The sequence below is a fragment of the Perca flavescens genome, chromosome 10 (assembly GCF_004354835.1).
Source record: "Perca flavescens isolate YP-PL-M2 chromosome 10, PFLA_1.0, whole genome shotgun sequence".
NCBI lineage: Eukaryota > Metazoa > Chordata > Actinopteri > Perciformes > Percidae > Perca > Perca flavescens.
The window spans coordinates 35462714-35476756 of record NC_041340.1 but is presented as its reverse complement, the minus strand read 5'-3'; the positions used below and the strand labels follow the sequence as shown (position 1 = coordinate 35476756).

Here is a 14043-nt window from a genome sequence, read left to right as displayed (position 1 = left end):
CTCCAGGATTTCCATATACACACTTAAAAATTCCCAGTGACACGCAACAACATAGCCTACTTTCCATTACATTTTCCTTTATATCAGAATAAAGGAAATGAAAGTCGTTGATGCTAAAACTTCCCTGGGGGAGGACACCCAGACCCCCCCCCCACATTTTTCTGATGGGGAGCATCTAAAAACTAAATATAGGTTATTCCCAGTTGTGACCACTAGATAGCGCCAAAGCTACACAGAAGAACTCTCAAGAGAAGGATACTGGAGGCAATAAACGAGGCAATAAATGGTTTCAGTGGTTACTGTCAGACCAGCAATAACAGCCGTCTAAATTCTCCCAAGACGTAAACTGTGTATATATTTTATGTAGCTTGAAGTTGAAGTAGTTTTTCCTAGCTTCCGCTTCGGATGTCTTCTTAATCCCCTCCAGCCACCGGAAGCTCTACATAAAGCCGAGGTTGCAAAGTGCGTCACTGCGCGGAGGATCTGCTGACAACGAGCCTGAACTCCATCACCGACACTCTCCCCTTCTTCTGTTTGTACAAGAAACCCGAGCTGACGTTTCCACTCCAGCATGGTGAAGATTGCTTTTAACTCGGCCCTGGCGCAGAAGGCGCTGGGCAAAGAGGTGCCAGCCGCTGAGAAGGTGAGCTAACTGGCTGTAGTGCGTCGTCTGAGCCCGGTGTCCGTTTTTAGCCTGCGGTAGCAGGCCTGCCTGCACTGGCAAGAAAGCATTCAGATGTGACCGTGGACTTCGTCTGCGTGTGTTTTACTTCTTATATAATGTCTATGGTTTTACATAGCAACGTGAGTTATGTATTCTCTTGCATTTTGCCAAATTTGATATCAAAGGGTTTGCGGTGTTTTTCGCAAAATGCACGAGAGCCAATATTGCACCTGATGCAGCACAGAGCGCGAGACCGCCCATCTTCTGAACATCAACATAGCTGTCCTGCAGAGGCCGGACATAAAAACGGGATTATGGGATGGCTGAGTCAAAGCTGTACATGCGTTGAATGTTGATAGGAAATGCATGCAATATTACAGCAGGGGTTGTAGCTGATTCTGGGGTCTGTAAATGTCAGAGATCACAATATTTTGTCTATAAAATACACTATATCATATATATTATGCTTATTATTGTAATTATTATTATTGATAATGGAGATCTGTGTGGTCAGGACCAGCTGGTCTCTGGCAGGGACCAGTGGTCACAACCACTAGGGGCGCTAGAGACACTGGTCGCGACCAGCTCCTCAGTGGTCTGCCCTGTGGTCCCTGTGGTCTGTGAAGCTGCTTTATTGTCAAACCCTTCCTGTCGTTTTGGCAGCACTGTTAGCTGGATAAATGTCAGAGATCACAATCCTTTGTCTATAAAATACACTATATCATATATATTATGATTATTATTGTTATTATTATTGATAATGGAGATCCGTGTGGTCAGGACCAGCTGGTCTCTGGCACGGACCAGTGGTCACAACCACTAGGGGAGCTAGAGACACTGGTTGCGACCAGTGGCACAGTGGTCATTACCAGCATCTTACTGGCACAAAGGGCACTAAAATGACTGGTCCTGACCAAGGGGGTAAGCTTCGCTTCAGAACTCGAGCCATCATGGCGCCATTTTGTTGCTAACTGGCCATCACCTCCTGTTAGCATTCCGCTGACCGCCATTTTTTTTTTACGTCACTTGACTGCGAATAACTTTATATCTGAAGCGTTTAAAGACTCTATTTGTCCGTTGTTTAGTTCCAAAGAAACACGACAATGTATAAAAGGCTTCATTACCTTGTACCTCACGTTATGGCTCCGTAGCAGACGCTTTTGTAAAAATAGGCTAACGATTGTGTCATAACCAAGTGACTTACTGTCGCATAGTAGAGGAATTACCGTATAGTACAGGAGAAGCTCGCAGGCAGTTTCAACTTACATGAGATGTTTAGGTTTAATTACTAATGTTAACTAGCATGTTAGTGATCAATAATTAGCCTGTGCCCATGTTATCTCCTTACATACACCTACAGTCTCCGTATCTGTAAGATTGGGAATGATTGAGATTTCTCTTGGCACAGCTACCAGAAGACTTACAACTTTCAGACACGTTGCTCACGTCACATTCTCTCAGTTGGAGGCTGCGCAGTAAAGCTGGCCATCACCGGAAAAGTGCTTCTAATAGCCTTCACTGGTCTCCGTCCAGAGCAACGGGGTCTATTGGTCCATTATATACGGTCTATGGTCCTGACCACCTCCTCTGTGATCTGTTCTGTTCTTGGGACCCTTGAGTGATCTGTGGAGTGTTTATTTTTAATACAACTTTTCACGTTTCTCAAAGTGTGAGCAGAGTCGCCTAATGTGAGAAGCCATAATAGTTTGTCTATCCAATGCTATTGATCACTATTATTAATAAAAATCATAACTGATTAAATTATTATTATTAGTTGTATGAGTAGTACTATCAACTATGCAGGTCCGTGTCTTCCATTGAGAATTGAAGATTAATTTTCAATTGGTTTTTTGATCATGCCATGGCTACATAGCCACTGCCTTTTAAACTAATGAAATGAAGTAAACTGTTGGTGATTCAGTTCCTTGCCAATAAGAAGCCATTTCCAATTTTGATGCCAGGTGTGATCATATTGATCATATGCCGTATGCTCATTCTTTTTTTTTTTTTTTTTTTTTTTTTATTGCTTTAGAGAAGATAAAGTGCAACATTACAATGTCAATAACAAGACCTCTTTCAATTAACCCCATCCCACCCACAACAAACCCTTGAGGAAAGGAAAGCTAAAGAAACAAAAAATAAAAAATAATAAAAACACCTTTTTTCTATTACTCATGATAGCAAATAGTGTAATCAGTGTGCTTCACAAATCTTAGCAGTTATTAAGAGCGACGTGTAGTAAGTCTTTCAAAGTAAGCCAGTAAAGGGTCCCAGTTTTTGTAAAATGTTCTGGTTAATCCTCTAAGAAAGTATTTGATTTTTTTCTATTTTTAGAAACCTCATAATATCAGAAAGACATGTGGAGGCTTTTGGTGGTGTAGATGTTTTTGTAGTATTCTCCGTCGTGCTATTAAGGTGACAAAAGCAACAACACTTTCCTTCCCATTGGACCTTCCAATATCACCCCCTTTTACCCCAAACACGGCCATTGTAGGGCTAGGTTGTAGATCTAAATCAAAGGCTTCATTTAAGACCTCAACCTCTCAACCTGGAACATGTGAAGTAAATCTGCTCTGTCCATTTTACATCTTTCACAGATGTCATCCATGTCAGAGTATATTTTGGCCAGTTTAACCTTACTGTAGTGCATACGGTGAAGAACTTTAAACGGAATCAAATTCAAACGTGCACAAGAAGAGGTCGCATTCACCCAGCTTAGAGCTCTGTCCCATATAGCATCTGATATATTTGTCCCTAACTCTTCTTCCCATTTTGCTTTGATAGGATCCATGGATATACTGTAAAGTGAGATTTGAGACTCATGACTTCACAGAGCAACTTAGAGAAATATGCAAAGAGTATTCCTCTTCCACAAAGCTGAGCCAGATGTTTGATGCCCATGATGTTAAGGCAGAGTTTCAGAGAGTTAAGACAAATAAGAGCATGGGGCCTGATTTTATTACAGGAAGATTGCTAAAGCACTGTTCAGAACAGCTTTGTGATGTGTTCTGTAAAATATTTAGGATATCTCTGGAGCAGTGAAGGGTCCCAAAGTTATGGAAGGAGTCCAATGTTGTTCCGGGGGCTAAAAGCGGAACCCCTAAGGTGCTAAATGACCTTAGACCAGTGGCATTGACTTCACTGGTCATGAAGTCATTTGAAAGGCTGGTCAAAAGGGAACTGATAACTATGGTGGAGGAGGCTTTAGACCCCATGCAGTTTGCATATAGGGCAGGGATGGGGGTAGAAGATGCCTAACTTTCTGAATAAGCACCTGGAAGGTCCTGGCACTCATGCCAGACTTTTTTATTTATGGATTTTTCAACAGCTTTTAATACTATTCAACCACATATTTTAGCTTGGAAACTGCATACCTATTTTAATTTTGATGTAAATTTTGTCGGCTGGATTGCAGATTTTTTAACATGTAGATCTCAGAGGGTTAGGGTTAATGGCTTTCAGAACAGCGCTCCTCTTCCACTGGCACAGCATGAGAACAGGCACATTCTGAAGTTTGCTGATGATACGGTCATCATTAGCCTGCTCCGTAAAGATGAATCTGAGCATGGGCCAGTTGTGGATGAGTTTGTCCAATGGTGTGATGAGTCCTTTCTCCAATTAAACTCCACAAAAACCAAGGATATGGTCATTGATTTTAGGAAAGTATTCCTCCCACCATCTAAGACTTTCATTAAGGGAACTGAAATTGAGTTTGTTGAACAGTACAAGTATCTGGGAACTGTCATTGATAAAAACCTGAAGTGTGATGTGAATAGTGATGCAGTCTGTAAGAAGGGACCTCAACGTTTGTACTTCCTTAGAAGTTAAACACTTAATGTAGATAGGAAAATGATGTCCTTATTTTATAAATCTTTTATTGAATCAGTTCTTGTGTTTGCCATGATTGCTTGGTACGGTAACCTTAATATCAGAGACAAAAACCACCTAAGCCATATTGTAAAGGTGGCTTGTAAGGTGTTTTCACAGTCCCCCTTGATGGTTATCTTTGACCAGCAAGTTCTTTGCAAGGCCCGGTCTATATCTATAAACCACCCCCTTCACTCTTTGTAGTAGTAGTTGTAGAGTTTGTAATACTCCCATCAGGTCGCAGATTTAGAGTACCTCGGTTTAAGACCAGTAGGGGTAAAAACTCCTTTGTCCCATGTGCAATAACTCAGCTTAATTTGCACATGTAATGTAGTACTTGTTTTGTTTTTAGAGATTGTTCCAGTGGTGATAAATTCTGTTGTGTGTATTACACAGGAAATCTTTTTTGTACTCACGTCTTGTAATGTTGCCTCTATTTGAATGTGGCTTGAATGTGTTTCTTTTTATCTTTCACTTCTAACTGCATATCAAGTTTCCCATTTGGGATAATAAATGGTGACTTAACTGAACTGAACATAATTGAATTATATGTTAGAGATTTGGCCTCTAAAGGTTAGAGGGGTCTGCAGTATATCCTCCAGGTCAGAGTGCTCAGGCAATTGAGAAAATTATGAGATGTGTGTTTAAATGAAATGACGAACCTGAAGATATCTGAAAAAACTGGATTTAGTGATGTTGAATTTACTGACCAAGTGAAACTGAGAAAGATGTTATTTAGGAAAAATCTTTACATGTTGAAAGGCCCATACTGTCCCACTGTTTGAAAGTATCGTCAATTTTAGCAGCCGTAAAAAGATGATTATTACGCTGTATGCTCATTCTAAAACCACAAAGGGGGGAAAATATGGTCTAGGATATACTTTGCTGGGATTTCTTAGATTCCCAGGCCCATTCCAACGATCTGTGTAAGTAATCTTTGACTTTTATTGTTTTTATTGTTATTCGTCGAGGTATGCTTACGTGATCAGACTCTTTTTAGATTTGAGCCATCTTCTGTGTCTTTGGCTATAGCCTAACTGAAATGTCATTGAATATAAGCCCCAAATGAAGAAGAAGAAGAAGCTTATAAAGCCACAAGAGGCCCTATCAGAACCCAGAATCTTTTTTTTTTTTTTTTTTTTTTTTTTTTTTATCAGGTGCTGGATAAATCAAGATGATTTGACTGTTACTTTTGTTACTGTACTGTAGGCTACTTAAGTTGAATTTTTAATTGAACTTTTACATTTTTGTATTTCATTTGATGTTGCTTTGTCAGTCAACTCTACATTTCTTCCTCCATTACATGTATTTGACTTTAGTTTCTAGATCAAGATTTGATACAAAGGGTAATGTGACAAGCTTTTAAAATGCAACACATTGGTAAAGTTTAAACCAGTCAGGAAGACATGGACCTGCATAGTCAATAGTACTACTCATACAACTACGACTAATCATAATAATTTAATCATTGTTATTATGAGTTTTATTAATAATAGTGATCAATAGCATTGGATAGACAAACTATTATGGCTTCTCACATTAGGCGACTCTGCTCACACTTTGAGAAACGTGAAAAGTTGTATTAAAAATAAACACTCCACAGATCACTCAAGGGTCCCAAGAACAGAACAGATCACAGAGGAGGTGGTCAGGACCAGTCATTTTAGTGCCCTTTGTGCCAGTAAGATGCTGGTAATGACCACTGTGCCACTAGCTCCCCTAGTGGTTGTGACCACTGGTCCGTGCCAGAGACCAGCTGGTCCTGACCACACGGATCTCCATTATCAATAATAATAATAACAATAATAATCATAATATATATGATATAGTGTATTTTATAGACAAAAGATTGTGATCTCTGACATTTATCCAGCTAACAGTGCTGCCAAAACGACAGGAAGGGTTTGACAATACTAAAGCCGCTTCACAGACCACACGGACCACAGGGCAGACCACTGAGGAGCTGGTCGCGACCAGTGTCTCTAGCGCCCCTAGTGGTTGTGACCACTGGTCCCTGCCAGAGACCACTGGTCCCACCCAGGACAGACCACAGAATCGGCTACAACCCCCTCTCCAATATTATGACGTACAGATTTTCCGACGGTATTGCGTCTGTGTGTTTTGTGTTCAGGATCCTGAGCTGGCCTCTGCTACAGCGGGCAGCGAGGGCTCCACAGGTCGCTGTCTGCTCACCCTGCTGGGCATCGCCTTCATCCTCAGCGGGCTCATCGTTGGAGGAGCCTGTCTCTATCGATATTTCACCCCAAAGGTAAAAATGTATGCCTGTGGGTGTTGTTACTGGTACATTTACCAATATGCATTAGTTTTATCATTGCTAATGGAGTTTTCAATGTTTTTATTTGTGTGTTATTAATTGTTAAAACTCCTGACCTGTGCCACGCTCCATGTGACGCAGGAAATGTGATGTGATCCATATACTGTAGTGTTACAAGTAGCCAAGATACAAACAATCGGAGAGCATCTATACAGGCTGTGTCGTGGTTTTAAATTAGCTATTTTAACATTGCAAAAATGCTTCAAAATGTTTAATTGATTCCAGCTGGGGACCTCGTCCTGTGTTTCCTGCCTGAATGTACACTCGTCAGTCTTTGCCTAGTAAAGGCAAAATGCTAAAGCATAATCTTTAAAAAAAAAAGAGCCATGTCAATGTAAAGAAATACTTTAAAACTGATGTTAGCAGTTAGTCTACCTGCACTTCTTCTTCTTCTTCTTCTTCTTCTTCTTCTTCTTCTTCTGGCTGGGTATATCTAAACATGGCACAATTCAAAGTATTCAGTTCCATTGAGAGTATTTGATAAGCTGCCTTTTATCATAATTTTTATTACTATTAAGATAGAAGAGCAAAGCATGGAAGCAAGTCTTTCACGAGTAATGATCCCAATTTTCTTTTCTTTTTTTATAGTACGAGTGAAACTATCTCTTACTGTACTGTGGGGGAGTGTTATTTGAGATTGGGAAGAGTAATCAAAGCTGTTTGCACTCTTCCCTTGGTGGGAAACTAGAATGCCGACTCTCGCCCACTTCTGTCTTCAGAGAAAATGCAGACCCATCCTTTTAAAATATTGCTGTGTTGTCAGGGATGCTCTCGCTATATACTGTATTATCTCTGTGCCCCCAGGGGTTATGCAAATGAAGCATTGCCTAAAATAGCTTATTTAACTATTAATACAATGCAGAAACACTTCTAAGTTCAAATTTTATATTCAACTTTGATTAGGAGATTCATCCCACTTACAAATTGTGACATTACACATACACACCTCCTGACAATGGCGACCTATTGCACAACTCCCCTGGCCAACATCCTAGATTACCTGTTAGCATAACAAAAAATAAAACCACATAAGACTGCAGCACGAGTCCAGGTCGCTGCTGTGCCACGCTGTCGGATATACTGTAACTGTACCATTTGAAATGTTGTCTTTTTATTTGACATTTACTTAACCTTCTTCTTGTATTCTGGTTTATTAAATAATCCTATCTTGTTCAAGTTTCCTTTCCTTTCCCCCATAAGTTTGATATTTTTCTTAAACCTATCACATTAGTCCCATGAGTGCGATACAGATTCTACAGATTGAACTGAGAATAAACACCCTCAACAGTTCACAATGTTACATCATGCCACTTCTACTCACTCTCAGCTCATTATTATGGTTTGGTCTCCAGATAAGGCAAGGCATTTTATTTATAGAGCACGATTCATACTCAAAGACATAGAAAAAAAATAAAAGTGCTTCACATAAGCATATACATACAAAGCAAATAGAACATAAAATTCCACAATCATATTTAAAAAAACAAACAAGTGGTAGATTGGGTTGGTTTACTTGAACACCATAGAAAGCTAGTTTATTTCTGTCATGAAGTAATATATGCATAACATACCTGCAAAAGGATACACAGTAACCAAATAAAAACTACAGATATCTACAAAATTCAATGGAATATTGAGGGTATTTTCTGCCCCCTAGTGATCGAAAAATCCTTTAAAGGAACTTTAAAGCCTTTGTCAGCGCTTTTTTTCAGACCAAATCCTGCCTCTTTGATGTAGATACACTGAACTGTTGCCCCTGATGAGAAACTTTACTGCTGCAGTATGGGATTCCTGCGGTAAGAAGACTGGCACAGTGTGTCTGCAGAGCACACCCTGCAGAGAAACCACTGGGTGTGTACAGTAGAGCCATAGCGTGAGGCAAAGACCCACCCCACCACGAGTCAACGACAACGGCGTCCCATGCTGGCATGCGTTGTTTTGGTTCGTCAGGTTTTTTTCCCCAAGTTTGAAATACAAGTTAAGTGAAGAAAGTGGGAACATTAAAGCTGTAGTGTGCAACTATTTTATATTAATGAACGTCCGTTACATTCAAGTCATTGCCAAATTAGTTGGTATAAAGCTAATTGGTGCATGATCACCAAAGGCTTGTATCATGTGGTAGAGCTGGGCAATGTATCAATATTATATCGTGATATCGATATCGAGGTATTTGGTCAAAAATATTGTGATATTTGATTTTCTCCATATCGCCCAGCCCTATCATGTGGACGCGCCGAATTCCTCATGGGGGCGATGACATGCAAGCATTATAGCTTTAAAAAAAGGAAAATTAAAGCATTTCATCACAAAATAATTGAGCTTGTTGCATGTGTCCTCCAGAGGCTGTATCACGGTGCGATGCAGTTCAGTGACGTGTCGACCGGAGCTGGTGGAGAGAGCCAGCCGTACTACCTGCCACGGGTGGAGGAGGAGGTGGAGATCTCTGACAGCATGGCCGTCATCAGCATCCCACCTCCCCGCTTCAGACCCGGGGACCCTGCCTACATCCTCCATGACTTCAACAAGGTAACACTCACACTCTGAATTAGGGCCTTCTCAAAACGAGATTTGAAAGAATGTGATTTGCTAATCGTGGAGGCTGCTATTTAGTGTTAATTTCGTCAGACGAGACAAGACTAAATATGTTCGTCACCAACCTTTTTTTTCCATGACTGAAACAATGACGAGACTGCACCAATGTCCAAAAATGCTGACCCTAGACTAAATTAGCATGCATTATTGTTGACGAAAAAAGACGAGACTAAAATGTTTGCATAAAATAAAAACTAAGTCTAACTAATCTCTCTTTATTTTCGTCTACAATCATATGAGATAGAATATTCAGCTGTTACGCCTTCAAAATATTCCGAATGAGTTTGTTATGTAGCTGCCGGCCGGTGGCTGTAGCTGCCGGCCGGTGGCTGTAGCTGCCGGCCGGTGGCTGTAGCTGCCGGCCGGTGGCTGTAGCTGCCGGCCGGTGGCTGTAGCTGCCGGCCGGTGGCTGTAGCTGCCGGCCGGTGGCTGTAGCTGCCGGCCGGTGGCTGCAACACAAAACTACATGGAGCAAGAACACAACACCCATAGACGGTAGCAAACACCAGAGATTTCTGCCAGAGCGATGAGCACCGACGACATGCTAGGTAGAAGGAAGAGGCTCGATATTTGGTCGCAGTTTACGTACAATGATATTGACAAAAAGTCAGAATGTGTCATTATAACTGACAGGAAGCACTGCAGACAAAAGAATTCAACAAAAATTTTGAATGGGGAAAAAAAAAAAAAAAGTGTATTTTGTCAGGTGATTGACATTTAACCAATATTTGAGATTGGTGAAACACTTTGACTGAAATAGTTATCAGAAATAATCTCAGAAATAATTTATTTAAAAAAAAGACGAATGTTTTGACTAAAACGATATATTGAGTTCTCTTTTGACTAAAACTAGACTAAAATGACGAGTCGACTAAAACTTGACTAACAAAAAAAATATTTGAATGACTAAATCTCTCTCTGTCTCTGTGTGTGTCTGTCTCTCTGTGTGTCTGTCTCTGTGTGTAGAAGCTGACGGCGTATCTGGACCTGACTCTGAGGACCTGCTTTGTGATTCCTCTGAACACCTCTGTGGTGCTCCCCCCTCAGGACCTCATCGACCTCTTCTCCCAGCTGATGGTGAGTCAGGATCAGCCTGTGTCTGCCGGATCTCTGCACGCAGCTGCCAGTAGAAGAAAACCTAGCTGGGATGATAGAGAAAAAAAAAACTATACTGGCACAGCACTCTCATTCAAGCTCACGCATAAGCCTTAATATTATGGGCTAAATATTACCTGGGGAAATCAAAGGGGTTTATAATAATTCCAGCAATTGTATTGTATGTGCTTTTAATCCTGGCAAATCTGTCACGCTCCCAATGACAATGCTAACATGCTGATGTTTAGCAGGTATAATATTTACCGTGTTCACCACCTCACGTTTAGCATGTTAGCAGGAATGTCATTAGTTTTGCAAGTTGTTAGTCATGAACTGTAAAAGAATTTTATTAAGTCAATATGACCTTATGATGGCTCTAGATGAACATGGTGATGCTAGCGTGGCTGGCATGATCCCATTTCATCATAGACAGTTATTTCTTGGTATCAGAAAAAGTACTTACTTACAACTACTACTGATGTTGTTAATTTACCAGTCCAAATGATATGTTGAAAATATTGTGCTGGTTCAGATTAGCGAGAGTTGAATATTGTCAGCACGACCAAGTTTGAGTCAGACCGTATGTAGGTACGGAGCACTTAGTTCCCACGGAGTTCTCCACCATGACATGTTGTACACCACGTTGTTTCGTGGTGCAATCAGTGAATTTCATTATGGAATGTGGAAGTCGTGAATAAAATGCAGACCTTAGGTGACGACACATTAGATTGGTCACTCAGTTTCTCGCGTGGTTGCCGTTTGCTGAGCTGCTTTTCTTTTCAAATCATTTTGTTCACAATCTCTAATTCTTGTCCCAGTCCGGCTCTTACCGCAGCTACTTGGTGCACGAGGACCTGGTGGTGACGGAGCGTATCGATGACGTCAAGCCTCTGGGCTTCTACATCCGCCGGCTGTGTGACGGAAAGGAAACTTACAGAATGCAACGCCGCTCCAGCCTGCCAGGTGTGTGTGTGTGTGTGTGTCCGTGTGTGTCTGTATTTTTCTGCCCGGCCCGCGTCCCGACAGCGCAGTATCTGAACAGGCATTAAGATATTGTTGTTTGTGTGGAAAGCTTTTATTAAGCAACTGTAGGAAGGCATTCGTAAATGTCAACAGATGAGCACATCAGCGCACACAGAGCAACAAGCGCACGTTAACACAGGCACGCACCTACATAATAAGCTTTTCTTAAATTTCAAATGTTCAATGCCTCATCGCGCTGATGTGACCAAGCCCGAAGTGTGTGTGTGTGTGTGTGTGTGTGTGTGTGTGTGTGTGTGTGTGTGTGTGTGTGTGTGTGTGTGTGTGTGTGTGTGTGTGTGTGTGTGTGTGTGTGTGTGTGTGTGTGTGTGTGTGTGTGTGTGTGTGTGTGTGTGTGTGTGTGTGTGTGTGTGTGTGTGTGTGTGTGTGTGTGTGTGTGTGTGTGTGTGTGTGTGTGTGTGTGTGTGTGTGTGTGTGTGTGTGTCAGTGCACATAGATATAAAGAACAAGGTTTGTGGTGAATTCACAGTTTCAAATTAATTTACGCTTCATATGTTTTGTTTTTTTTTGTGTTAGAAATGAGGATGAAACCATTTTCCCATGACAACGATCAACGGTCACATCTAAATAAAACCCATTAACACACTTGTGACTTTAACAACTGGTTTCATTTGTTCAGGTACCACTTCCTCTATGTAACACCACAGAAGTAGCTAATTTAGATTTTGAATTTATAAGACGATTGTATGATCAATTGGACTTGGAAAAAGTTAATGTATCGAACATGCAGTCACTTTAATATTCAGGACTAATTAGTTTGCTTGTGTTGTCTTTGTGTCTGTCAGGTGGGGGCATCCAGAAGCGCTCTGCGGACGAATGTTTCACCGTCCGCCACTTTGAGAACAAGTTTGTGACGGAGACCAGGATCTGCAAGGCTTGATGGGAAAGCACGTGCATAGGTCAGGAAGAGAGAGAGAGAGAGAGAGAGAGAGAGAGAGAGAGTGATCGTGAGCGCCATATGTCGGGGAGAAAGAGAGTGAGTGATAGGGATAGCCAGAGTGGCAGAGGTAGAGAAGGAGGGAGTAGGCGAAGGAGGGAACAGCTTTCAGCAGAAAGTTACTTTTATGTTAAACTCTTAACTCCAGTTTTTGCCTCCCCTGCTTTAACCCCAGTGAAAAGTGAATTTAAGTTACAGCGTTGTATAGTCTAACCCCCCGCCCCCCAACCTGTATAAGTCATAGCACTCTTGCTCAAGTATTCGCTAGTTAGTCTTGTACTAGTAATCAGCTTTCTTACTAACAATACACTAAGTTTCATTTGTTCTGTTGGTTTCTGTTCTGTTGCCGTAGCTTCCTGCTGAATTATTATCTTATCGTTGTTACTGTATTACAACATCCACTCCCGTCTAGAGTTGTCATTCTACTGAATATCCTAGTGATACTGAGAAGTCCTTCATATCAGACCTGTCTTGTGTGTCCGCCTACAGTTCCCTTTCTTAACGGGGTTTATAGAGCAGCCTTGATAAGATCTACTATATGTTCTAGTGTGATATAGCACAAGTCACCCAGGAAATGTATTGTACAGTTACAGTTACAGTACGCATGTAACATGGTTGTCAGTGTCTGTTATGGATGGTGCCAGAGATCTCTCTGTCACCCCTTGTTGTAGATATTTCCCAGAGGCCTCTGCCATCCTGCTGTGTTATGACTTTATGTTATTCATTAAGGTGAGCAGTCCAACACCCTATATGACTTGTGTTTGTGTAGAAATATCATTTGTGACAATAAACTTGGAAGGATGGTTGATGAGCTAAAAGGAAATTTCACCAAATTTGAAAACCTATTCTTTCTGTCAGATTTTAAATTCTTATTTATGAATTTGTAGTCCCATAATGTGAGATTACCTTTACTGAGGTAGCTTTAATAAGCAGCTAGGGGGCTCAAAGTTTTGCAGAACTCGACCTATTTAAAAATTGTCACAGACACAATATGTTTGTAAAAATCCTTCAATAAATCTGCATTAAGCAATTGTCCTTATTTTGAAAAACCCTAAAGGAAAAACTTTAAAGAATGAGGGGGGAAAAAGGCCTTTTGCCAAATAACTTCAAGTCATTTTTCAGTGATTTCCTTCACAGAAAGACAATCAGACAGAAGTGTGCGAGTCAAAATGTGTTTCTGTCTCGGCTTTTTAACACTACTAGATTAGATAAAAGCCAATGTTGTGTGCAGCTACTGAAATGAATTCACTTTGTTGCTGAATAAAGTTGCATTTCTTTACCTACTGAATATTTTGACTTGTTTGCTTATTATAACTATGACAATTAAAGCAGCACCAACACATCCTGAATCATCAAAATAAATCTATAGGGAAAGTTTAGCTGGTTTCAGGATTTTCCTGTATTCTGTATTTCCTGATTCTTATTAAAGATGATGACATGTTCATCCTTCATAACAGGAACAGCTCTCTCTTCACCAGGCTCAGACACATTTAGAATGAAACAACGCAGCTT

The 14043-nt window shown here is 40.9% G+C and overlaps 1 protein-coding gene across 1 annotated transcript; it reads left to right on the top strand.

Moving 5' to 3' along the window:
- Positions 1 to 250: 250 nt before the first annotated feature.
- Positions 251 to 13819, top strand: LOC114562856 (integral membrane protein 2A). The gene is made up of 6 exons (XM_028589499.1): positions 251 to 643; positions 6663 to 6800; positions 9207 to 9392; positions 10425 to 10535; positions 11372 to 11516; positions 12380 to 13819. The coding sequence occupies exons 1-6, from the start codon at positions 572 to 574 to the stop codon at positions 12472 to 12474; spliced, it is 747 nt and encodes a 248-aa protein (XP_028445300.1). The 5' UTR covers positions 251 to 571; the 3' UTR covers positions 12475 to 13819.
- The last annotated feature ends 224 nt before the right edge of the window (positions 13820 to 14043 follow it).

Bases quoted from the DNA above. Each gene is read 5' to 3' on its own strand.
- LOC114562856 (XM_028589499.1), top strand. From the start codon at position 572: ATGGTGAAGATTGCTTTTAACTCGGCCCTGGCGCAGAAGGCGCTGGGC. The intron at 6,801-9,206 runs GTAAAAATGTAT...TGTGTCCTCCAG, and splicing joins ATCGATATTTCACCCCAAAG to AGGCTGTATCACGGTGCGAT. The intron at 10,536-11,371 runs GTGAGTCAGGAT...TTCTTGTCCCAG, and splicing joins ACCTCTTCTCCCAGCTGATG to TCCGGCTCTTACCGCAGCTA.